Source organism: Loxodonta africana, chromosome 14 (assembly GCF_030014295.1).
Source record: "Loxodonta africana isolate mLoxAfr1 chromosome 14, mLoxAfr1.hap2, whole genome shotgun sequence".
Classification (NCBI taxonomy): Eukaryota; Metazoa; Chordata; class Mammalia; order Proboscidea; family Elephantidae; genus Loxodonta; species Loxodonta africana.
In genome coordinates, this window is record NC_087355.1 from 53,980,896 (window position 1) to 54,008,798 (window position 27,903).

Genomic DNA, 27,903 nt, shown 5'->3' on the forward strand with positions numbered 1-27,903 from the left:
GGACTGGGCAGTGCTTCCTTCTGTTGTAGACAGGGTTGCTACGAGTTGGAGCTGACTCAACAGCACCACTCCAGAAGGAAGAGGAATGGATACTGGGCAACCAACAACAGGATTCATTACAGGTGTTCCAAAGTCCATTTCCTCTTCACTCTTTAAAAATAAATTGAAGACTTTAAGTAGCCTAAAACTTCACATATTTTCAGCATGTTACCTAACACATTTTCAGAAAACAGGCATAAATTAAATGTTGTCATTTCACAGTATTTTATTTCTGTAACTTATAATTGCTAGAAGAACTTGTTGTGAAAATGGTAACACAATCTTTATGTAAAGGATTTTATGTTCAAGAAAATGTCCACATTCAAAGGAAAATTCTAACTGTTGACTCATAAACTCAAACATGCTTCTTTAGCAGATGTTTTAGTGTAGTGTTTAAAAAAACATGACTTTTCTATATATCGTCAGACCACAAAAGCACATATTGAAATGTAATAGCCTTTTCACAAAGCATGGCGCCCATCATCACCTTTGATCACATTCTACCCTATGTTCTCTGCAGCCTAGCTTCAGCAAGCCTTCCCCCCTCCCCCCATCTTTTTTATCTTCAAGTGTTCTCTGTTTAAGAATTCTGGCTTTCCCTGGGCCAACCCCCTCCTTTCCCACCCCTCCTTCCACTTCCAGTACTTTTTCAAATTCTTCATTTGTTCTTTTTATGCTAAAACCCAGGAAAGAGCCTAGAGTGAAATGAATACTTGCAGTTCACCCCACCTCAGTTGCTTGCAACCTGTCTTCAGCCTCTACAATGTGAGTCTGCTTAAATTTATCAGTAGCATTAGTCTTCACCCTGCTGAAATATTTACGTGGTTCTAACCCCCTCTTTTTTGAGCTTGCCCCTCTTATCTGATTGGTCTTTCTCTGTCATCCCTAAGATATAGTCATGTCTGTTATATTAATTACTCTCATTCTCTTTTATCCATCAAATAAAACCCAAACAGGTTCAGTAAAGCTCTGAAAGTTCTCATTATCTGACTCCAATCTTTCAGCTTTATCATTTCTTCCTTTCATTACCATATTGACTGGCAACTCACTATTCAAGAAATGTCACCTGTGTTTTTTCCCCAAGTTTCCTTCAAAGTCCAGCTCAAATATTTTCCCGTCCATGAACCCTTCTTTGCTTCCCTCAAGCCATAAATGACTACTTCCAACTTCATCAGTAGGTCTAAGCTATCACCAGCTCTTGATTAGACAACTGCAGAAGCTTCTTAACTAGTTGATACTTGATTCTTGCCTTTGTTTCTCCATACGATCACCGGAATAATCCGAACTTTACTTCGACTGATATAATCCTGTCAACAATACTATGAGCTATGGACGTTTTTGGTTGTTAAACATTTTCAGGTGTATAATTTAGTGCTATCAACTACATTAATCACGTTGTGCAACCACCACCCAAAATTGTTGCCAAATTTCCCATCAACATAAATCAACCCTGCTTCCTAAATACTGGGAGCTATGAACTTTTGAAATCTCCATTTGCAGCAGATACTACACTCAGATCCCTTTTTCAGGGCCGGTACACTCATACTCCAGCTGCTGCTAACAGCTCTTGCTTCCACCCTTCTTTGGAGGACTGCCCTGGGCTGATGAGAGGCACCTGCCCACTCCCAGTTCTCCCTGCCCCCCCGCCCCCCGCCTTCAGCCTGTAATCAATGACTAACTGATATGGGAACACACCAACCAAGCCCCCTTGCCTGAAAGGCAGGACAATGTCTGTGGTGCAATTCCCACTGCAGAGTGCTCCGTATGACCAGGCTGAGACTGCATTTCCCCAGAAACCTCTTCCCCTGCCCTATCCTGGTTTTTTATTTTGTTTTGGTTTTTTGCTTCATCGCAGAGTTCTCATAAGAGCATTCCTTCAATAAATCACTTGCCCAAGAATCCCCATCTCAGATGTTGCTTCAAAAGAACTGATCCAAGGCACCATTTATAAATGAGGAAAGTTGAGATAGGGAGATGAAGTGATTTGCCTGAGATCAGACAGCAAATGGGATATTTGAAACCAGACAGTCTGGCTCCCAAACTTGTGTTTTTACCATCATACTGTATTGGCTACTTTTCCAACCTCTTCTCTGGACACTGTCCTCGATTATCCCTTTGTTGTTGCTGTGTGGCGCTGAGTCAATTCCAACTCATAGGGACCTTATGGGACAGAGCAGAACCACCCCACAGGGCTTCATAGGCTGTCATCTTTACAGGAGTAGATTGCCGGTCTTTTCTCTCGAGAACCTCTGAATTGCCGACCTGTCAGTGAGTAGCTGAGTGCTTAACCACTGCACCACCAGGGCTCCTTATGCCCCTCTAGCCAAGTTAATTTGAACCTCAGGGTCTTTGCACTTCTATTTTCTCTGCCTAGAATGTTCTTTCTCTAGCTTTTTGTGGCTTGCTTCCTCACTCCTTTCAAAATGTTTTAAATATCACCTCCTCAAAAAGGTCTTTCCTGATCCCAACCACTAAAACAGCATCACTATCTTCAACTCTGTTTTCATTTTATTTATAACTTTTAGTATCTGAAATTATATTATGTACATATTTGTTGTCTGTCACTCATACCAAAACGAAAATTTCACCAGAGCACAGGTGCTGTCTGCAGTAGTCAGTGCTTGGAGACCTGCCCGGCACAGGGTAGGAGCTCAGAAAGTGTGTTGTTGAATGAGTGAAATGCGTTCTTTTTATCCAGAATCCTAGAGGGCTCTGTAGAAATCTCCTTGCATTTTCTTAATCTAAGCTATACGCATTTAACGCACATTTTATTCATTCTGTTAACTGGCATGCTCTGAGAGGACAGGAATTGTTTTATTAATTGTGGGGTACGAAGGAGGCATTCAAATAATGGTGCTACCTCTGAAATTCCAAATATCAACTGCAGTTTGCCTTTCCATGTAGGAATCAATATCAGGATTTCACATAAGTTATAATCCAGAAATATGAAAAAAAAGTCATAATTTATAAAGCATTCCTATGCATAAGAGATTTTAGAAAAAACAGCTAGGTATTTATCATTTCATCTTTATTTTAAAAACAATATCATTTTCAAAATATAAAAAAATAGACCTATTTTCAAAGAACCATTGAAATATGGCTTTGAAAGCCACAATATTTTATTTACAACAAATAGTAGTGCAACAGCATTCACGTTTATGATAAATAAAAATATAATTATTTTTCTGGCATTCTGGCAGGCCTTTATATTTTAGATATCTACAAAGACTCATAGAAGTTAAATCAATAATGGCCATTAATATAATCTGTATCTAAACCTGAATTTGAGTAACCAACACAGATTTACCATTTATTTGGGATCAGGACCCATATATCTTAAAGAGAGTATTTTTAAAAAGGAATATAGCCTCATTTCCATAGTCTGTCAACAAACATATCCCAAACATTCCAGCAGCTGTATAACAGGATCTATTAGCAACTCCAATCAGTGATTTATAGCCATACATGCTAAGGAAGGGCCAATAAAGCTGGATCCAAGGAGTTCAGATCTTAGATACTTAAAATACACTAAGTGCCTATGTCAAAACACATGAACTAGACCCAGGAATACATTTCAAATTATGCGAGACCCTCTGAAAACAAAAAAATTAGCAATGGAATGACAACAGATGTCAGATATTTTTTAAATTAAGAAATACTATAATTTCCCACATTTCGCTAGTTAGTACACTCAAATGAAATTAAAGCTAAAGCCCATTTCTTACCAAAATTTCCTGATTGTAAAAATGTCTGGATTTGGGCAACAACTTTCCCCCTAATTCTTAAAGCTTAATTTACCCTTGACACAGTTATCTTCTTACTATTGCACAGAGGTCAATTTTAAAGCCAATTCAGGCAAATGAGTTTAGAAAAAGAGGCAAATTCATCTAACCCATTTACTAAATGTTGCAAATCAACTTCTACTTGAACAATGAAATGGACGAATTTATGAAACTCTACGCCTGATGTCAGTTTTAACGTTGTGTTGATGGCACCAATTTCAGGAGGAGGTAGCCAAGCCCCATACACGCAGGAAGACAAAAAGCAGAAGACACTGTGAAAACTTAGCAGTTCTTCGACTTCTTCTACCAATTACAGACAACTTTCAATTTTGAACCATGTTGCTGTGCAGTATTCTTCTGAATTTTACATCTCAAACACAAAGGAAGATGTTACTGCCTTGGGCAGATATACTGGAATTATCCTCTTTTAGCTTACTTTGTTTTCTTTGAGGTCAAGTAAAAAATGTAAGACATTTTCATATACCACAAAGGTAATACAGCAGGCTGGAGTCACTCTAATCAAATTGGGGGCAATTCCCTTGTAAAATCCACCGATGCCTTCTTTCCTTTAGAGGGAAAAAGAGATAGATACATGCTTAGTTTCCTACATGGTTAGCCTGAAAATACAAATGTTTAACTGACACAGGGCATGGAGCAGTCAAACCTCACTATGATTTAAGACCATGTTTTCAAGATTGTGAAATAATGTAGTTTATGACCATTTGGAAGGGCTTACATTCTTTTTGTGCACTGATTGAGAAAGAGAAAGGACACCTCAAATCTGAACTTAGAAGTGCTTTAATGATAACTGTCATTCAAATGCCTTTAACACATTAAAAATCTCATACTAATGCATTAAAAATCCCATTACTATGAGATTTTTAGTGCATATAAATGCTCAACAACACTAAGTACAGCACACACAAAAAAAATACAATCTTATTTTTCCTTAATGCCTAGAATAAAGGATATGGCCTAAGAACCTGTCATTTGGGTTCTCAATAAATATTTTCTGAATTGAACTAAATTTAAACATTTTAAATACTCTGCTCTGGGCTTTTTACAATAAAAGGGAAATACGGGGATGTTTACTTCTAACATTAGAAACCCTGGTAGCGTAGTAGTTAAGTGCTATGGCTGCTAATCAAAAGGCTGGCAGTTTGAATCCACGAGGTGCTCCTTGGAAACTCTATGGGGCAGTTGTACCCTGTCCTATAGGGTCGCTGTGAGTCAGAATCAATTGAACGGCAATGATTTTTTTTTCCTTTTTACTTATAACGGTCTAACTATTCCCATGTTAGATGCTGAAGAACAAACATCTCTTCCATACATGGAAACAAGTGTTCGCAAAAGTTATGATACCAGTAGCAAGTGTGGGCTCTTCTGAAATTTCTTAAACTGTTTTTTTTTTTTTTTTAATTTTAAGGTGTAGTAAATGGGAAACCAGGGACCACCAATCATCTTTTCATCATAGCCCACCGGTCTTTGCTATAAAACAAGTACCAACTAGACAGTGTACAACATGTGAAGTCCCTTCTAAGACCAATCTGGATATACCCCATGCTCTCACCTCCACGTCCTTGTGATTACATCTAATACACCCTTGTAAAAAACGTGTTGATCCTGAAGACGAGCTCTCACGACTTGATATGGGTATGTTGCTGCTACGGCAAATATCTTGGACAATGCTGCAACAGATATATATTCTACTGTGCTCTAAAACGACAACACATGACGTTTCTGTTTTTCTTTAGAAATATAAAAGTCAAAATTATATAGGAAAACATTTAAGTGGATCTTTAAGTGAAAAATACTGTTCCCCTCCCCTTAACAATTAAGGGGTTCTATTTTTTATTTTTAACATTTGTGTATCATTAACCTGTAATATATTAAATTGTAAATTCAATTAGTAGCAGAGTCAGTACTTATAATCATAGCAATACTACCAAAATCATGCATGACAAAATCCCTACCTATAAAATGCCCATAAAAGTTAATGATACCGTTTTTCAAGAATCATCTTACCAACTGGGCTTCTGGTAGTCTATTGATATGCTGATTATACTTCAACTTCAATAATTCATATGCCATAAACTGAAGGGCACCATGTGATGTTCCAAATAGTCCAGGAACAAATCCCTAGAAGGGAACCATTTTTTAAAAAAACAAAAGCTAAACCATGTACTTCCAAAGAAATATTTTCTCTCCCTTCTTAGTGTAATACTTTAAGCAAATTCATTTATTGTTTAACTTTTGCATAAATCATTTCTGTATATGGAATTTTAAAAATGTATTCTTTTCTACTTTAAGGCTTGAATTTTCATGTCTTAGCCTTTCTTTAAACAGAATACATAAAAAAAAAAAAAACCCACACTAAAAGGTCAGGGAGCCCTGGTGGTACAGTGCTCAAAACCAAAAGGTCAGCAGTTCGAATCCACCAGCTGCTCCTTGGAAACCCTATGCAGCAGTTCTACTCTGTCCTATAGGGTTCTCTATGAGTCAAAATTGACTCAACGGCAACAAGTAAAAGTTCACAAAAACTGAAATTTCTAACCTGAACCAGCTCTGGAATAGAAACCATGACCGAGTGTTTTAGATCTGTATTTGCTAACACTATAACAACTTTGAAAAAATTTTCAAGTATCTTCCATCTTTGGTTCCATTATCTAAAAAGTCAAAATGTTGGATTGGATGACCCATTCTAGGAAACCCACCTAGTATACTGAAAAGAAATGAGAACTCTGACTCAAGTGGTTCTCTTGTGCTCATTAATGTTTAAAACATCTTTCTACACTATCAAGAACTGGCACGTAGGTAGGAGATTAACTTCTGGAAAGTTAAGAAAGTAAAGGTAATGGTAATTCAATGGACCAATTATCAGTATTCTAAAAGAATGAGGCAAAAAATGATGAATGATATACTGAATGATGTGTTTCCAAAAGTTCTGCTCATAGGTCAGTAATCCCTAACACTAATCTTATAACGCTAATGATTTCAAAAGCTATTACAAAATTTTTGAAAAACAAACTAAAATTTAATGTAACTAATTTTTATTTTAAACTACGTATGGGGGTAAACAGGAGGTAGGGATAGGAGTTGGAGAAGGGGGAAACAGGGAAAGAAAAAGAGTTATCAAATCAGAAAACAGATCTTACTGCTACTAGGAAGAAATTTCAAAAACACTCTGATAAGCAAGGGGATATTTTTGCTGTTGTTCTTTAATTCATGTAAGACCTGGTCAAAGGTATTCCGTTCAGACAGATTAGAATTGTTAATTATACATTTGGTACACTGACCATGAGGTCAATAAAATCTCCTAAGTTCCTGTTAGACCCACTCATCTCCTCTCCCCATTAAGTTATCCTAAGTTCCCAAGAGACCACAGCTTCCAGGGAGGAGAGTAGAGACTGAATGACCTGGTTGTGTGACCTAGTGAAAACGTCCTGAACATAGTTTTTCTCACACCCACCATTGTCATGATCATATATACCTTATAGTAACGAGGATAACAACTTAAAGTACAATGTCAACATTGTAAACTAGATTTCAGTTTTTATTGTGTCTTACTTAGAATTTGACTTCTTTTTAGGACTGATTATAGGTCATTCATATCTCAGACAATAAAACCAATGGAAGTTACATTTTTCAGTCATTCAAAATATATCGATAATAAGTTATTACCTTATACAATCCACGCACACCTTCATACTTATGTATTTTCACAAGTGTATCAAACAATCCTTTATACTGTCGCTGTGGAGCGTTAGCCTCACTCTCATACTGTAACATAAGGCGAGTTTTTGCTACCCATAATGGGTTTGTAATGCAGAGGGTCATGGCTCCTAAAACCAGATTTAAATAAGATTACTCAGTGTACAGGCTCTTTCTCATTTCTGATCACCCAAATTAAGAAGAGTCCATTTATATAAAGAATGGGGTCACACAGGGGCTGTACCTGGAACACTGAGATATGGTCTCCAAGCCACGGTCTTAGATTTGCTGCTGCTATGGTTAGTTGCTGTTGAGGCAATTCCGATTTGTGGCGACCCCACAGGTGCAGAGTAGAACTGCTCCACAGGTTTCCAAAACTATGACTTTTCGGAAGCAGTTCGCCAGGCCTGTCTCCCAAGGCACCTCTGAGTGGATTTGAAATTACCAACCCTTCAGTTAGTAGTTCAGGGCTTAACTGTTTGTACTGCCCAGAGACTCCTCAGTCTTAAGGTAGACATAGTTTTTTTGTGATTGTAACAAGTTTCTCAAGTGATTGGTGGGAGGCAAATTAAGAGAGAGATGGAAATGTGGAATACTTTCCCTTTGAGGTGTGAGGATAGGTGTGTGTCCTAAACAATGTTAAACTGTTCTGAGAAGCAGGCTCTAAGGAGTCTTAGGAGTAGGAGATGCGTATAAACCAAAGGGATTTAAGATTTCGAGAAGACCAGGAATTCAGCATCTGCATACATACATTCATCACAATCTTCTTTAAATCCGTTCAAATTAGCTATTACTCCTCAAAAATAAAGTAACTGTGTAATGTAATAAATAAGATTTTATATTCTCTATTATAGAAAGTTACAATTTTTTTTAAATTGGCTAAATTTCTTGTTTGCTGAGTGTCCTAGAGGTGTAGTCATTTATTCAACAAATATTGATTGAGCCCTGTTGTGGACTCTGCAAGCAGTTTGGTATTCAAAAGGGAGTATAAAACCCAGGGAAGCAAGGTATCAAATTAGGAGTTCTAAAGACTTACGTGTCTTTGTGCTTTTCCCTCTGGATATTATACATGCATGAGGCAATCAAACAGGATACTAACTCATATAATTTTAAAACTGAAATTACACTTTAATTAAACACTCTTTTCAAATCATCTTAAACTATTAATGAGTTCATAACTTTGCTCAATTTTACCACCTTTTGTGATAAGTAAAACTCTTGAAATCTATCCAGAGTAATAAAGGGAAATATCTGCTTTCTAGGGAATTTCACATGGTAACTGAGTAGTACAGTTAGATGAGCATATTTAAACTCTGGTGTTCAAAGGAAAAAGGGAAAATAAAACCAAAGATGAAATAAAAATCAAGTCAAAAATTGACATTTTTTATTTCATACTTTGCCTTACCAGCTTCAGCAGCTGAAACAAGGTATTCTGTTGCCTCTAACCGTTCAGCTTTTCCTTCTGTCTTGTATGATTTGATGGCATTATAACTAAAAATTTAAACACAGAAGTTTGATAAATATTTGAATAGGTTTCATAAAATGCTAAAGTCTGTTTGAAAGCACGTTAACAACAGTACCTGAAAATTAATACATAGTGCAACCACAAACTGAGACCTTTTTCAAGAATGGATTTCCTGAAAATGGTTTACTATAAGGTTATAATATATCAATATTAAGCTTACAAAAGTAACCAGTTAAGCATTTCACCTTCCTGAATTCACTTCACTGAAGTGGCTTCTGTAAGGGGTATTTCTCCATCTCATCCGCTTTCTTCCTATTAAGAACTTTCATCCAGAACAAATGCCTGTGGTACCAGCTAACAGAGAATGAAACTAATAAACTATCTTGCTCTTTCTGACACTTCCAATTTCAGACAAATTAAATGAGTCATCTTGCTTTATCAACATGTAAAAATCACTAGAAAAAAAATTCACTTTTTCTTATTATTGTTAAAATTTTTTCCAAGATTACTCACAAGAAAAAGTAGAGTCCCCAAGATAAGCCTGCACCCCACACATTTGGGGTTACTCCTTGATAAAGTCCACGTAGTCCATCAAGTTTCCAAATAGTAGTCAAACAATGAAAAATTCCTTTATATTTTGGTCTCAATTCCAATCCATCACTCACTGCATTAAAGGACAAAGTTAGATGAGAACAAATTTCTAGCTCTAAGTCACATATAAACATAGATATCGTACAGTTACATAAAAAAGATAAATTCAGAAAAAAAAATTTTAGGTAGAAAAAATTATTATCTACGATTACTTAGTATTTTTAAATTAATATATTCATGTATTTTACATAAGTATTTGGAGACCGGGTGGTGCAGTGGTTAAGAGCTATGGCCGCAACCCAAAAGGTCAGCAGTTCAAATCCTCCAGCCACTCCTTGGAAACCCTATGGAGCAGTTTTACTCAGTCTGTCAGGGTCACTATGAGTGGGAATCGACCCGATGGCAATGGGTAACAGAAGAAATGTAAGTATTTACTGAGGGCGTACTAAGCACTCAAATAATATTGAAGAAAGTGTTGGGGTCCCTTTTTTTTTTTTGTTTTTGTATTTTATCATATGTTTGGTGAAAGCAGACACAACAAAACAGGGTCCCACTCAACAATTTCTATATACACCATTCAGTGACATTGATTATACTCATTGCATTGTATCAACGTTCTCATTATTTTCGTTGTAGTTGTTCCGTTCCCATTAACCTAGTCTCACTGCCCCCAACCTTCTCATCTATCCTTTAGAGTAACTGTTGACCAATGGTGTATTCTTTATGGCCTAACCTGCTATTTTGCTAAAAGATGACTTGAAGGGAGTTTACAGTCAAGGTTTAAAGAGTTATCTGAGGGCAACAGACTCAAGGATTCCTCTAGACTCAATGGGTCTAGTAATTGCAGATTTGTTGAGAATTTGAAGTTCTGTTTCATATTTTTCTCTCTATCAGGATCCATCTGTTGTGGCCCTGATCAAAACGTCTGGTAGTGGTAGCAGTAGCCGGGCACCATCTAATTCCTCTGGTTCATATAGACAATTAGTCCTGTAGACTGATTCCGTCACTGAATCTTGGGTTTTCTTCTCTCTCTTTTGCTCCAGAGAATAACAGCAGTATCTTAAATGACCTCTCACAAGCTTTTAAGACTCCAGATTTACTCACCAAACTAGCATGTAGAACATAAACTATATCATGCCAATGTACTGAGTTGTCCCACAAGACTATGACCTTAAGTCTTCAAACCAAGAAGAGTAATGCTGTGAGGTGACTGGATATGTTTAAGAAATATCAGTTTCTGTGACCCCTATTTGTTCTATACACACTATACGTACATATATATATGTTGCCGCAAGATTATATGTAACATAGCATTTACCTAAACATCCTTTTTCTTGTGTACAACTTGGTGGCATCAGTTACCCTGGTCAAGCTGTGAATATGTCACCCACACAGATTCCCTCTTAAATAATCAAAAAGATTCTTAGGTAAATAGGTCTCATCACTTATTTTCTTTTTTTTGTTATAGTTACCCAAAATTTCTGATTAAAACGCTCAAAAACATTATTAAAAAATAAACTAGAGGAGGCAGAGCCAAGATGTCAGAATAGCCAGATGCTTCCGGCAATCCCTCTTACAACAAAGGCCCGAAAAATCAAGTGAAATGATTATAACAAGCTAGAAGCCCTGAACATCAAAGACAAAGTCAGAAAACGGACTGAACGGCAGAAGCAGAGAGAGACGGTTCAGAAATGAAGAAGAGTTGCCGGACCTGAATCACTGGGAACCCTCAGGCACCATTCCCGGGAGCAGCTGTGGTGGGCTGGTAGTAACGTTCAGCCACAGTTTCCTTAGGGTGAAGCAGCCAGTCGCACCGCCTACTCACACCTCCAGAACTAGAGAAGAATGGGCGCTCTCAGCAAAAGCTAAGTACTTGCATGTATTTTACCATGCCCCTCGCCCCCAACCTGGCTTCAGAGGCTGTTGATTTCCCTGGGCCTGAGATAAGCCCTGTTGAGTGCCCTGTGCCAGCTCCCGGACTTGGAGAAGGAATAAATTCACAACGGGGGGAACAGATAATTTGCCAGCTCCATTACCCAGGGGAGCTCAGGACAGAAGTGGCTCCTGTCCAGGAATAAACGGTCCATGGACTTTGAATACCTTTCCCCCCTGCATGGACCTGTGTGGCCTATTTCAGGAGAACAGGCCCCTGCTGGCAGACTGCAACTGTTTCAGCTGTGCGGTGGAGAGGTGGGTGTCTGATATCTGACACTGCTTTGCCTATTAAACAAGGTCCTCAACTACCCACATCAGGGGCCTAAGGACTGGTGGCTCTACCCAGGCCACCCAGCCACCCGTGACAGTGGTCCAAGGATAACTAGTACCTCCCAGTCCTTACAACCAAAAGCACTGGGTGCCCATGGTCCCTCTGCAGAACCCACCCACCTGTATGGTCTAGGGAACAGGGATGCACTTTAATGAGAGACTTGGGGGATGGTTCTTAGCCCTCTGCCTTGATCAGAGTATGACCCCCTGCTGCAACCAGATGGTACCTACACCAAACACCCCTGCCCCTCTAAGACTGTAGGACAAAGCTTGTACCACACACTTGATGACCAGCTACCTGGACACCTGATGTGAATCCACACAAGAAAACTGAATGGATTCATAAACTCATACACCTGATAACAGTTCTAGCCATCTGGTGAAAGGATGTCAGAGCTCCAAAGACGAAAATAACCAGGCTAGCTCACTCAAGCAACCCATTTGGGTATATCAAAACAAAACAAAGCAAGAAACTAGGATACAGTAGGCAAACAAAATAAACTAATACAATAACGTATAGATGGCTCAGAGACAACAGTCACTATCAAATCACATAAAGAAACAGACCATGACTGCTACAACAAGCTCTCAAAACAGAGAATCAAAGGATCTTCTGAATGAAGGTGTATTCCTGGAATTACTGGATGCAGAATTCAAAAGATTAATATACAGAGCTCTTCAAGACATCAAGAAGCAGATAAGGCAATATGCAGAACGAGCCAAGGAACACACAGATAAAACAGTTGAAAAAATTAAAAAGATTATCCAAGAACATAATGAAAAATTTAATAAGCTGCAAGAATCCATAGAGAGACAGCAATTAGAAATTCACAATATTAACAATAAAATTACAGAATTAGACAACTCAATAGAAAGTCAGAGGAGCAGAGTTGAGCAAGTGGAAGGCAAGTAATGGTGAGCTTGCAGATAAAGCACTTGGCACCAATATATTTGAAGAAAAATCAGATAAAAGAATTTAACAAAGAAACCTTAAGAATCATGTGGGACTCTACCAAGAGAAATAACCTACGAGTGATTGCAGTGCCAGAACAGGGAGGGATAACAGAAAATACAGAGAGAATTGTTGAAGATTTGTTGGCAGAAAACTTCCCTGATATCGTGAAAGATGAGAAGATATCCATCCAAGATGCTCATCAAGCTCCACATAAGGTAGATTTTAAAAGAAAGTCACCAAGACTTATTATAACCAAACTTGCCAAAATCAAAGATAAAGAGAGAATTTTAAGAGTAGCCAGGGACAGACGAAAAGTCACCTACCAAGGAGAGTCAGTAAGAATAAGCTCAGACTACTCAGCAGAAACCATGTAGGAAAGAAGGCAATGGGATGCCTTATATAAAGCACTGAAGGAAAAAACTTGCCAACCAAGAATCATATATCCAGCAAAACTGTGTCTCGAATACGAAGGTGAAATTAGGACATTTCCAGAAAAACAGGAGTTTAGGGAATTTATAAAAACCAGACCAAAATGACAAGGAATACTAAAGGGAGTTCTTCGGTTAGAAAATCAATATCAGGTATCAACCCGAGACTAGAACACTAGACAGAGCAATCAGATGTCAACCCAGACAGGGAAATCACAAAAATAAATCAAGAGTAAAAAAAAAGCTCAAAACGGAAACAGTGATGTTACTATGTAAAAGAAGACAACATTAAAACCATAAAGAGGGATTCACAAATGTAGTCACAGACCTTTCACATGGAGAGGAAGACAAGGCAATATGAAGAAATGAAAGCTAGGTTTAAACTTAGAAAAATAGGGGTAAATATTAAGGAAACCACAAAGGAGACTAACTATCCTACTCATCAAAATAAAACACAAGTAAAAAATAGACTCAGCAGAAACAAAATCAACAACAAAGAAGAGGAAAAGACAATATATAAACTACTCAACATAAAAAATTAAGTAGGAAAAAGAAAACTGTCAACAACACAAAAAAGGACAACAAAACAACAGCACTAAACTCATACCTATTCATAATTACGCTGAATGTAAACGGACTAAATGCACCAATAGAGAGACAGAGAGTGGCAGAATGGATTAAAAAACACGATCCATCTATATACTGTCTACAAGAGACACACCTTAGACTTAGAGACACAAACAAACAAAAACTCAAAGAATGGAAGTAATATATCAAGCAAACAACAATGAAAAAAAGAGCAGGCGTGGCAATATTAATTTCTGGCAAAACAGACTTTAAAGATAAATCCACCACAAAGGATGAGAAAGGACACTATATCATGATTAAAGGGACAATATACCAGGAGGCTGTAGCCATATTAAATATTTATGCACCCAATGACAGGGCTACAAGATACACAAAACAAATTCTAACAGCATTGAAAAGTGAGAAAGCAGCTCCACAATTATAATAGGAGACTTCAAAACACCACTTTCGGTGAAGGACAGAACATCCAGAAAGGAGCTCAACAGAGACGTGGGAGATCTAAATGCCATAATCGACCAACTTGACCTCAGAGACATATACAGAATATTCCACCCAACAGCAGCCAAGTATACTTTCTTTTCCAAAGCACATGGAACATTTTCTAAAATAGCCTACATACCAAAATCAAACCAAACCCACTGCTGTTGTGTCGATTCCGATGCATAGCGACCCTATAGGACAGAGTAGAACTGCCCCATAGAGTTTCCAAGGAGCGCCTGGCAGATCTGAATTGGTCACCTCTTGGATGGCTGCTGTAGTACTTAACCACTACGCCACCAGGGTTTCCACAGCCGACATATAAGGTCATAAAGCAAGTCTCATCAGAATCCAAAACATCGAAATGTTACAAAGCATCTTCTCTGACCATAAGGCCATAAAGTAGAAATCAATAACAGAAAAAGCAGGGAAAAGAAATCAAACACTTGGAAACTGAACAATACCCTGTTCAGAAAAGACCGGGTTATAGAAGACATTAAGGATGGAATAAAAAAAATCATAGAATCCAATGAGAATGAATACACTTCCTATCAGAACCTTTGGGACACAGTAAAAGCAGTGCTCAGAGGTCAATTTATATCAATAAATGCACACATCCAAAAACATGAAAGGGCCAAAATCTAACAATTATCCCTACAACTTGAACAAACAGAAAGAGAGGAACAAAAGAAACCCTCAAGCATCAGAAGAAAGCAAATAATAAAAATTAGAGCAGAATTAAATGAAACAGAAAACAAAAACAATTGGAAGAATTAACAAGACCAAAAGCTGATTCCTTGAAAAAATTAACGAAATTGATAAATCATTGGCCAAACAAAATAAAAACAGGAGAGGAAGCAAATAAACCAAATAAGAAATGAGACGGGGGACATTACAACAAACCCAACTGAAATTAAAAGAATCATATCAGATTATTATGAAAAATTGTACTCTAACAAATTTGAAAACCTAGAATAAATGGATGAATTTCTGGAAACACACTACCTACCTAAACTAACACAAACAGAAGTACAACAACTAAATAGACCCATAACAAAAGAAGAGATTGAAAAGGTAATCAAAAAACTCCCAACAATAACAACAAAAAACCCTGGCCCAGATGGCTTCACTGCAGAGTTCTACCAAACTTTCAGAGAAGAGTTAATACCACTACTACTAAAGGTATTTCAGAGCACAGAAAAGGATGGAATACTCCCAAACTCATTCTATGAAGCCAGCATATCCCTGATACCAAAACCAGGTAAAGACACCACAAAAAAGGAAAATTACAGACCTATATCCCTCATGAACTTAGATGCAAAAATCCTCAACAAAATTCTAGCCAATAGAATTCAACAACATATCAAAAAAATCATTCACTATGACCAAGTGGGATTGATACTAAGTATGCAGGGATGGTTCAACATTAGAAAAACAATTAAGGTAATCCATCGCATAAATAAAACAAAAGACAAGAATCACATGATTTTATCAATTGATGCAGGAAAGGCATTTGACAAAGTAAATACCCATCCATGATAAAAACTGTCAGCAAAATAGGAAGAGAAGGAAAATTCCTCAACATAATAAAGGCCATGTATACAAAGCCAACAGCCAACATCATCCTAAATGGAGAGAGTAAAAAAGCATTCCTCTTGAGACTGGGAACCAGACAAGGATGCCCTTAATCACCACTCTTATTCAACATTGTGCTGGAGTTCCTAGCCAGAGCAATTAGGCTAGATAAAGAAATAAAGGGCATCCAGATTGGTAAAGAAGAAGTAAAAGTATCTCTATTTGCAGATAACATGATCTTATACACAGAAAATCCTAAAAGAATCCTCAAGAAAACTACTGAAACTAAAAAAAGAGTTCAGCAGAGTCTCAGGATACAAGACAAACATACAAAAATCAGTTGCATTCCTCTACACTAACAAAAAGAACATTGAAGAGGAAGTCACCAAATCAAAACGATTTACAGTAGCCCCCAGGAAGATAAAATACTTAAGAATAAATCTTACTGGAGATGTAAAAGACCTACACAAAGAAAACCACAAGACACTACTGCAAGAAACCAGAGGAGACCTAAATAAGTGGGAAAACATACATTGCTCATGGATAGGAAGACTAAACACTGTAAAAATGTCTATTCTACCAAAATCCATCTATAGAAACAATGCAATTCCGATCCAAATTCCAACGACATTTTTGAATGAGGTGGAGAAACAAATCACTAACTTCGTATGGAAGGGAAAGAGGCCCCGGATAAGTAAAGCATTACTGCTAAAGAAGAACAAAGCGGGGGCCTCATTCTACCTGATTTTAGAACCTTTTATACCGCCACGGTAGTCAAAACAGCCCGGTATTGGTAGAAGAACAGATACACAGACCAATGGAACAGAATTGAGAATCCAGATATAAATCCACCCACATATGAGCAGCTGATATTTGACAAAGGCCCAAAGTCAGTTAAATGGGTAAAAGATAGTCTTTTTAACAAATGGTGCTGGTATAACTGGATATCTAACAACAAAAAAATGAAACATGACCCATACCTCACACCATGCACAAAAACTAACTCAAAATGGATCAAAGACCTAAATATAAAATCTAAAACCATAAAGACCATGGAAGAAAAAATAGGGAGAATGCTAGAAGCTGTAATATGTGGCACAAACGGTATGCAAAACATTACTAATAATGCAGAAGAGAAACCAGATAACTGGGAGCTCCTAAAAATCAAACACCTTTGCTCATCCAAAGACTTCACCAGAAATCAAAAGATTACCTACAGATTGGGAAAAAGTTTTTAGCTATGAGATTTCCAATCAGCATCTGATCTCTAAAATCTACATGATACTGCAAAAACTCAACTGCAAAAAGACAACCCAATTAAAAAATGGGCAAAGGATATGAACAGACGCTTCACTAAAGAAGACATTCAGGTGGCTAACAGATACATGGGGAAATGCTCAGTATCATTAGCCATTAGAGAAATGCAAATCAAAACTACAATGAGACTCTATCTCACTCCAACAAGGCTGGCATTAATCCAAAAAACACACAATAATAAATGTTGGAGAGGTTGCGGAGAGGTTGGAACACTTATAAGCTGCTGGTGGGAATGTAAAATGGTACAACCACTTTAGAAATCGATTTGGCACTTCCTTAAAAAGCTAGAAATAGAACTACCACACGATCCAGTAAACCCACTCCTTGGAATATATCCTAGAGAAATAGGAGCCTTTACACGAACAGATATATGCACACCCATGTTCACTGCTGTACTGTTTACAATAGCAAAAAGACAGAAGTAACCAAGATGCCCATCAATGGATGAATGGATAAACTATGGTATATTCACACAATGAAATACTACACATCGATAAAGAACAGTGAGGAATCCATGAAACGTTTCATAACATGGAAGAATCTGGGAGGCATTATCCTGAGTGAAATGAGTCAGTTGCAAAAGGACAAATATAGTATACGACCACTGTTATAAAAACTCGAGAAATAGTTTAAACAGAGAAGAAAATACTTTTTGATGGTTACGAGAGGGGGGACGGAGGGAGGGTGCGAGAGGGGTGTTCACTAATTAGATAGTAGATAAGAACTACTTTAGGTGATGGGAAAGACAACGCACAATACAGGTGAGGTTAGCACAACTGGACTAAACTAAAAGCAAAGAAGTTCCCTGAATAAACTGAATGCTTCGAAGGCCAGTGTACCAGGGGCAGGGTTTTTGGACCACGGTATCAGGGGACATCTAAGTCAATTGGCATAATAAAATCTATTAAGAAAACATTCTGCATCCCACTTTGGATAGTGGCGTCTGGGGTCTTAAACACTAGCAAGTGGCCATCTAAGATGCATCAATTGGTCTCAACCCATCTGGAGCAAAGGAGAATGAAGAACACCAAAGACACAAGGTAATTATGAGCCCAAGAGGCTCATAAGAGCCACATAAAGCAGAAACTACATTAGCCTGGGACCAGAAGAACTAGAAGGTGCCTGGCTACACCCAATGACTGTCCTGAGAGGGAACACAACAGAGAACCCTTGAGGGAGCAGGAGAGCAGTGGGATGCAGATCCCAAATTCTCATAAAAAGACCAGACTTAATGGTCTGACTGAGACTAGAATGACCCTGAAGATCACGGTCCCCAGACCTTCTGTTAGCCTAAGACAGGAACCATACCCAAAGGCAACTCTTCAGACAGGGATTGGAGTGGACTATGGGATAGACAATGATACCGGTAAAGAATGAGCTTCTTGGATCAAGAAGACACATGAGACTATATTGGCATCTCTTGTCTAAAGGGGAGATGAGAGTGTAGAGGGGGTCAGAAGTTGGCCAAATGGACATGAAAAGAGACAGTGGAGGGAAGGAGCGTGCTGTCTTATTACAGGGAGAGTAATTAGGAGTACATAGCAAAGTGTTTATAAATTTTTGTATGAAAGTCTGACTTGATTTGTAAACTTTCATTTAAAGCACAATAAGAATTAAAAAAATAGTAAGTAAATAAACTAGCTAGAAGCCTCAATTATAACAATAATGCTATCAAGTCCTGAGTAGTGCAGCAGGAAAGAAACAATGTGGATACAGTAAACTTGTTTTGGGCAAAATTCTCCACACACACCAAAATCAGAATTCATATACCTTTTTCTTATTCTCAAGAGCTCTAAATTAATAAAATATGATAGATTAAAACAAAAACAAATTTATATGACTTATAGTTTGTATTTCTTAAATAATGGGAATTGAAATTTGTTTTCAAAGTTCGAAAAATATCACTTATTTAACTAAATAATTTTAAACTTCTATTTGGCAAAAGACCACAGACAAATAAGAAATTGCAAAAAAATATTATATCTATATATATATATAGATATATATACCAAATGGTTAACATATCTACTACATAAGAAGCACCCACAAATCAATGAGAAAAAGACAAACAGGCCCAAAGAAAAATGGGCAAAGATATGAAGTCAATTCACAGAAAATACAAATAGCCAAGAGGCATTGAAAAGGTGCTCAGCCTCACAGATAAAATAATTGCAAAGTAAAAGAAGACAGCTCCCCCTGCCCTCAACATTTTTTTTTTTTTTTGCCTTCCAGATTGAAAACAATTGTAATGTTTGTCAACATCAATTGCTGGTGAGGGTGTATGGAAATACGTACTCTCTTGACCTTTTGGAGAACTATTTATAGCGGTTATCTATTTAAAACTTAAATGCGATTATCATTTGACTTACCAGTTCCATTTCTAAGAATATATTCTATAGAAATACTAGCCTAATTATACAAAGATGTGTATGGAAGGATGTTTACTGTAGTATTTTCTGTATACCAAAAGTAAAAGTAATCTCAATATTCATCAATAGGGAAATGTTTAAATAAATCATGATACGCTGTAGTATGAACCACCGAATATATTTAAAAAGATTGAGGTTGGTAGAAAGATGTCTGACTATATTAAGAATAACATGGATATGACGAACTTACGTATTACAGTAAAGAGGCAAACAATCTGAAATTTCAAAGCAACTAATTTTATTTAAGGAATAGAGCTAACAGTTTGAACTGGGACAATGCAAAACAAAAGTAAATTTGCACGTGCTTCCAGGGTGGCAAGTTCAGCAGGGAGTTTATATAGTAAAATATCGGTCAAAAGGCAAGCAAATTTCCTATTGGTCCACATTAAAAAACATCCCAGGTAAAATCACATTTTAAAATAACTTGCTGCTACATTCTGATTGGTTGACATTTAAGTAATTACTGTGCAGGTAGTTTCAACAATACGGTTTCTTGGAACATTCAGATTACGTGATTTCAGAGAATAGTTTGAAATGAACAGTAAACAACAAGATGGAGTTTGGTCTACTCTCTGAGCCAAGAGACTTCTAGAAGCAAAAGCTTGGAATTCTGGTATATTTGAGATACCCTTCCACATTAACAGTAGCTAACTGTAGGGAATGAGATTGGGAGGTAGGGGTTATAGGGAGAGAATAATAAAAAAAAATTCAACAATACAAAATAGAGGAAGTAAAAACCAAACAAAGATGACTTATTTTATATAAAAATAAACAAAAGGAAATTAAAAAAAAAAATTTTATTTATTTCTGTTCTCTCATCCCAGGAATTTCCAGATCCTTTGTATCTCCAACTGACACTGAAACAGAGCAACAGGATAAAAACCCAAACCAGACCCAGTGCCAGCGAGTCGATTCCGACCCATAGCGACCCTGTAGGACAGAGAACTGCCCCACAGAGTTTCCAAGGAGTGCCTGGCGGATTCGAACTGCCGACCCTTTGGTTGGCAGCCGTAGCACTTAACCACTATGCCACCAGGGTTTCCGGAGTAACAGGATACCACTTAAAAAACCTTTTCATGTCATAAATACTGAACTAGCATACAATCATTAAAAATAGCTTTTTAATAAAAGCTATATATGTGTATGTGTACTGTAGAAAATTTATAGAAAGGAATAAAGAAGAAAATAAAATCACTGACAACGCCACACTCAGAAATGACTGCCCTTACTTTGGTTTATTTCCTTTCTTTTATGACGGTAGATATACATCCAGTTCTTTATCTCTAGAGCTTTTTGCTGATTTTCGGATCCATACAGATATATATATATTTTTTTTACTATGCAACTATCAAAATTGCAGCAGGATATTCCAATTACACATATCCAAAACTGAAGTAGTTGTTTTCCCCATCCTTGCTGAGGCTGCTCTTGCTCCAGTATCTCGCACAGCTCAATAAATCGCACTACTATCTACACATGCTCAAGCCAGAAACCTGGGTACTACTCATGAATCCAGCTCTCTTCCCGCCCCCTTTTTATCAATTAATAAGTCTGTCTGATTCTATTAGGACCCCTGATGGTACCGTGGTTAAAAGCTTGGCTGCTAACCAATAGGTTGGTGATTTGAACCCATCAGCGGCTCCTCAGGAGAAAGATGTGGCAGTCTGCTTCTGTAAAGATTATAGTCTTGGAAACCCCACTGGACCACTTCTACTCTGTCCTATAGGGTCTCTATGCATTGGAATTGACTTGATAGCAAAAGGTTTGGCTTTTGGTTTTGATTTTATACCATGAATCTCTCTTGGGCCTCTCCATGTCTCTCACTCTCCACTGTCATTACTTCAGGACAGTACCATTCCTCACCCAGCAACAGCACTGAAACTGGCCTTCTTGTCTCCAGTTTTGTGCTAAGCTCCTGGCCTTTCCACTCCACTCATTTGTTACACTGCAGGTTGAGTAATCTAAAACACACATTTCAATAGGCCACTTTCCTTAAAACTATTCTACAGCCCGTATGATAAAGAACACGTTCCATAATATGATATATATGACCATCCGTCACTCACTCCCGCCAAGAACCCCAGTCTCTTCTCTATACTCTCCTGGCATTCAATGAGGCTGAGACAGAGCTTGAAAGAGCTATGCATTAAGAATCCTGTTTTCTCCGCTTGGCTTCCCCCCCAGAGTGATGCACTAAAAATCCTGTTTCTATTGCTGGGCTTCCTCTCCCTTACCTTTGCATTAAAATCCTGCTTTTGCTTTAAAGCTATATGTAAACTCCACTGCACCTATGACTGATTAAGTATGATTACGAATGTTGCTGACATAACATGCATGAACTTCCTACTTGTAAACCCCTAGGGGAGCAGTCTGGGGGACGGCAGCTCCCACTGACTCCTTTTCCTTGTGCAATGAAATAAAGGTGCCTTTCCTGTTCTTACACTTGTCTCTTGTTTATTGGCCAATACGAGTCATGCCAAGGAAAAACCTGGGGTTTCCACTCAGTAACAAGGCTGCCACATTGAATTTACTACACAGTGGCTGGCTCATTAAAGTTTACACTTTTAAACAATTGATAAAAATTGCTGGAATGTTCAACAACTTTCAGTTCTTATACTATATGTCTGACCTTAAAGCTTTTGCACAGGTCATTCTGCCTGTCAAGAGCATTCTGTCTTCTCACACACACCTGCTTGTCCACACAGCCACACAGCTAACTTTGATTCCTCTTTCAGGTCTCGATTTAATAACCATTTTCTTTGAGGGTCCTTTTCTTAACCCCTAGATGAGGTCAAACTTCTCTGATTCCATCACATCCCATATCTTCCCTACTATAATAACCTACTCTTTATTGCAATTATTTGTGGGATTTTTGTTTGTTACATTATTCTGGCTTCCCCGTAGGGGGCTGCTCTGCTGTGAGGACAGAGACTAACACTCCTTCATTGCAATATTTCTAATCCTATCATAGTGCCAGGATACTACATTATTCCTTGGGGTTTTCCTACAACTTGCTCATGCCTTTGTAAATATTTGTTTTATTAACCACCATCATGCCCGCCCCATACACCTCTTGCTGTCGAGTTGATTCTGACTCATAGTGACCCTACAGGACACAGCACAGGGTGTCCAAAGCTGTAGTCTTTATGAAAGGAGACTGCCACCTCTTTCTCCTGTGGAATGGCTGACGGATTCAAACTGCTGACCGTTTGGTTAGCAGCCAGCGCTTAAACACTGAACCACCAGGGCTCCTTTCTCATGCCCCATAACTATCCTATTTTGAATGTGCTTTCTGTTTCTTACAGGGACCATGGAATTAAAAAAGATGCCAATGTATAGTCTAGGTTATATTTTTAAAAATTGGTACTTTGCTACACATAATTTTGTATATTCCTTTTTTTCCATAAGAATATATTGTGAGCATTCACCTCATAATTAAACAGACTCAAAATATGTTCTGTACAACTATTCTTATTAATAAGATTCTTATTAATAATAATTCTTGTTATGTCCTTGAATTAGCTATTAGCAGGGGAATTAATAAGGGTATAAATTTAAGGTTACAAATGCACACTGAAACTGAGCTCCAGATACAGTCCCATTAGCCACATGTAAGCATACTCAGTTGTCAGGGACTGAATTATGGCCCCCCAAAAATGTGTGTATCAACTTGGTTAGGCCATGATTCCCAGCATTCTGTGGTTGTCCTCCATTTTGTGATTATAATTTTATGTTAAAAAGGACTAGGGTGGGATTTTAACACCATCCTTACCCAGCTCACACCCCTGATCCAACGTAAAGGGAGTTTCCCTGGGGTGTGGCCTGCATCACCTTTTATCTCTCAAGAGATAAAAAGGGAAGCAAGCAGAGAGTTGGGGACCTCATACAACCAAGAAGGCAGCACCAGGAGCAAAGCGCATCCTTTGGACCTGGGGTCCCTGTGCCTGAGAAGCTCCTCGACCAGAGGCAGATTGAGGACAAGGGCATTCTTCCAGAGCAACAGGGAGAGAAAGCCTCCCCTGGAGCTCACGCCTTGAATTTGGACTTTCAGCCTACTTTACTGTGAGAAAATAAATTTCTCTTTGTTAAAGCCATCCACTTGTAGTATTTCTGTTATGGCAGCACTAGATGACTAAGACATCAGTTCACTGTCCTTACTTTCACTGCCAATACTTTACTGCATATAATGGAGCATGGGAGAGAAAAACCACTGACTGGCAAAGGGGAAGAAGTCAATTTCTTTAATCATTGACCTGACAGTGTTATACCATCAAATGAGATTAAAGTACACTAGGGTTTGATATCTAACTTCGCTAATTAGCTATATGGTCTAAACCCTTCTGAGCTTCAGCATCCTCATTTATAAAATGGGGATTAATATCTCACAGTAAAAGCAGGTAGGTATACACTTGTTTCTCTGTCCACTGTTCATCAAAAGTCATACACATCTTTAACATGCAGAATATTAAGCTTTTGGGTTATTTTAGCAAATAATCATTTTTATTCCCCCTTTTTTGGGCTCTCTCATCACTCTTGATGATTTAAAATCACATTTTAAAGTCAGAAAGGGTCTCGGCAGTCATCTAATTCAACTTTCCCACCCAACAGAAGGGTATCTTCTAACTTCTGTCACCCAGTCTCTGTCTGAAGCACTTCCTGTCATCACAAAGCAGCTGTTTCACTTCTGAGCACCACAACTTTGCCAGGCCAAAATCTGCTTCCCTGGAATTTCCACCTAACCTAAGACTGCCTTTTGGATCCACTCACAATGAGGCAGCTCCCTGTCCCACATGGCAGTTCTCTGAATATCTTAAGGTTTTTGTTTTTCCCCTTTAACTAGTGTCTCCGATCATTTTCTCCCATGAAATGAGCTCTAATCTTTCTAATGCCATGGATGCCTTCTTCTGAATGGGTTCCAATTTGCACCTGAACTCAATGAAAAACTCCAGGTTTAGCTTAGTGGTACATTCAGGACTAACAACTCCGGTCACTAGGTATTACAATTTTATCAAAAGGGCTTAATTATATGAAAGCATAAAAACTACAGTAGGTCATTTCAATATTGATGCTGATAACCAATCAACTATTTTGATCTCAGTTACTCATCTTCCTGTATTTTCCTTTTTTGTATCACCATTCATAGTCACACTGTGGGCTTTATTACTACAAAGCTCTGCTTTGACTCCTACTACAAAGCTCTGCTTCGATTCTTTAATTTAGTCCTCTCGTTCAGTCTCAATCTCTTACCTGTCACCTAAGCCCTACTCGTTTCCTAATGCTCTCCCCATTTCATCAAGATTACCAATCTTCTCAGGCACCAAGAATTCTTTCTTCAGGCATGGTTTGCTTCTTAGCACTACCTTAAACTCACAGGGTTAACCATCCTATTCCTCAATGATCATCTCAACTGTCACCTCCTCTGCTCCTAGGATATAAAACACTGCTGAAGAGAGACACGTACTCATACATGCCTGCACCTGCAGCCAAGTCTAAAATTCTTTTCTTCATGTTCAGTGGTATACCAGGGGTTCCTAGAGGTAGTATGGTGAGTGATTAAGTGCCAGAGAATTCTACAGTTAGATTGTCTCCTGGGTTAAAATCTCAGATTCATCTTTTACAAACTTGTGACTCAGGTAAGTTAGCTAACTTCTGTTATCCTCATCTGTACAATGGGGATAATGAATTCACAAGATTGTTGAGAGCAGTAAATGAGATAATACAGGTAAAGCTCTTAGTTCGTTCTCTAGCTCCTAATAACGTTCAACGAATGTTCCCAAAACCACTGCCAATTCCAACTCATAGCAACCCTGTAGGATGGAGCAGAACTGCCCCATAGGGTTTCCGAGGCTGTAAATCTTTATGGAAGCCTACTGCCACATTTTTCTCCTGTGAAGCAGATGGTAGGTTTGAACTGCTGAACTTTTGGTTAGCAGCCTAGTGCTTAACCACTGCACCACCAGAATGTTACTCATCATAATTATTATCTGGGCATGCACTATAAACTCCATGGAAGTATATGACTTTGGGGAGGATTTTTTCTAGGGAGACACTAATTTTAGCTGATTTTCCTTTATAGAAAGCTTCTTGCCTCCTCTCCAGCTACCAAAATGCTAGTCCTTTTAATGGGGGAACTTCAAGATCTAATCTTCTATAGAATGCTTACAGATAAATATGACCATCAACAATCTATAATTTTCTTGATAGTCTACTATCCTAGTATTTTGATATTTGGATTTATTCCACTCTGCCCTTGATTTCATTTTACCTAGCATTATCTGTTTTATGTGACCAACTTTCAAGCCTGCGATTAGACTATAAGCTCCTTAAGAGCTAGAACTTCATTAGGTATTTGTGTGTCCCATACAGCAGTCCACAAATACTAACAGTACTTATCTGGTAAATTGAATTATGTAACTCTTCATGATGAACCACTGCTGCAGGTCTAATTCTCAAGGCAGAACTTAATTTGTATTAAGAATACTAGAAATTAGTTTCCAAACAAAGTTATAAAGATCATCCATGAAACTATCTTTTCCAGAATTTGTGGTTGGGTTTTTTTAACTTCTAAAATGCTGTTAACTTCAATATACTTACCTCAATTAACTCAATACATTTAATTCAATAAGTTAAAAAAAAAAAAAGGAAACCCACAGTATTTGGATCCCGGCTACCAATTCCATCACAGCAACTTGTACCATATTATAAACGCTAAAAAAAAACCAATCAACCTTCAAGAAAATTCCATCCTAAACCTACTCCCAACAACCCGCTGAGAGTTATGCTCCACCCCTAAGTGTCTGCATTTTCCTTTCAGCAGAGCTGCCGAACACGTGTTTCAAAGTACCTCCACGGTGTGGGGTGGTGGCTAAGCCCTTAAATATGACAATCCTTTCTTTACATCAAGCTTTGAGTCTCACATTCTACACAATGAGGATTCTTCTCAGAGTTTTCTACTCACACTTCATATCTTGGGGGGGGGGTGGTGGTGGTGGAGGAGACAGCAGCCACACACCTTTACCTCCTCCTCAAATCTAGTTCTAGGTGAGAGAGAGCAAAAGCATCTTCTCCAACGCTCTCCTCCTCACAGTACGGAAAATGCAGAACAGACCAAGGCATTCTTTTGAGTGTTTACCAATTGGTTTAGATGATGGTGCAGTCAGAGACCTCTCCCACTTCCCCAATCCCCGCCTTGTCCGCCGTCCAGCAAGGACAACGCAGTCAGGGACTCCGAGTCCGAAAGATGAGAAGAAATGAATCGCTGGAGCTAAGAGTCGGGGGCAATCCAGGAATGGGGGATGACAGCGAGGGGAAGGAGCCCGGGGTCTAAGCAGGTTCTTACCTGCGAAACGTATTTTCACGAGGTCTAGGGGATGCAGCGCGAGATTGGACAGCACCCCACCGCTCACGCCCGCCACCAGGTTCTCGTATCGGACATGGCGGAATATCGTGCTCCACGCCGACGACCCAGTCGCCGACTGGCCCTGGCCCGTCATAGGCTCTGGACCCGCTGACACCAGGGCGCCCAGGGCCGCGGACGTGGGACGATACGCAGTGGCTGCCACCGTGGCGACGGTAGCTGCCAGGAGCAGAAACCGAGGGGCGCGAGCCCAGTTCCGTGACTGGCACGTGGTCTCCGACGCCGGGACGCGAGAGTAAAGTCCCGAGACCCGGATGCAGATGGGGCATTAGGAGACGCAGCTGCACGTGACGCTGGCGGAGAACGCAAGGGAGGCGGGACGCCTGCCTCCGCCTAGACCCTGTCCCACCTCACCGCCGGAGGCTGCAAGCCCCGGGTAAAGATCGTGGGTGAGAGCAAACAGCTGAAGGACCGCCCACTGCTAACCTTTGCCCGCGAAACTACGGAGCGCCTCAGGACCCAGCTGAGCCGCGCGCTTAGGCTCCTTGAAGTCATGTGACAGGAAGTAGCTTTGGAGAAGCGGAAGTCGAATGTGCCGGAGGAGGCGGTGGTAACAGGAACCGGGAGGCGAAGGCTCGTGGATTTGGGGAGAACGAGCCGTCAATATGAAGGTGAAGATGCTTAGCCGGAACCCGGACAACTATGTCCGCGAAACTAAGTTGGACATACAGAGAGGTGAGTCCAGTTGGTAGAGAGAAAGCTTACCGCCAGTCCCCGGGATGTAGCCTCTGTTTTCTCAGGGTAAAGCCAGGGGGGAGGCTGGTGCTCCATTCTCATTTCTTTGTTCATCTGTGGGACTGACTAGCAGATAACTTCCCCTCAAGCCCTTTTTTAGAATTTTCTGTAGTGGTAACTGGGAAAGAG

At 38.9% G+C, this 27,903-nt stretch overlaps 2 protein-coding genes across 3 annotated transcripts in view; one reads left to right on the forward strand and one right to left on the reverse strand.

Moving 5' to 3' along the window:
- Positions 1-1,746: 1,746 nt before the first annotated feature.
- SLC25A32 (solute carrier family 25 member 32) lies at positions 1,747-27,230 on the reverse strand. Its single transcript, XM_003408265.4, has 7 exons — positions 26,962-27,230; positions 9,511-9,661; positions 8,938-9,023; positions 7,503-7,663; positions 5,847-5,960; positions 5,392-5,537; positions 1,747-4,387 (listed from the first exon to the last, which is right to left on the reverse strand). The coding sequence occupies exons 1-7, from the start codon at positions 27,113-27,115 to the stop codon at positions 4,249-4,251; spliced, it is 951 nt and encodes a 316-aa protein (XP_003408313.1). The 5' UTR covers positions 27,116-27,230; the 3' UTR covers positions 1,747-4,248.
- Positions 27,231-27,273: 43 nt separating this feature from the next.
- Positions 27,274-27,903, forward strand: part of DCAF13 (DDB1 and CUL4 associated factor 13) — a 34,441-nt gene continuing 33,811 nt past the window's right edge. The window contains exon 1 of one of the 2 annotated variants that reach the window (XM_064267986.1): positions 27,274-27,714. In XM_064267986.1, the coding sequence (XP_064124056.1) occupies positions 27,645-27,714 (70 nt within the window). In that variant the 5' untranslated portion in view covers positions 27,274-27,644. The remainder of the gene's footprint in view (positions 27,715-27,903) is intronic. The other variant, XM_010588440.3, reaches the window with a different exon arrangement.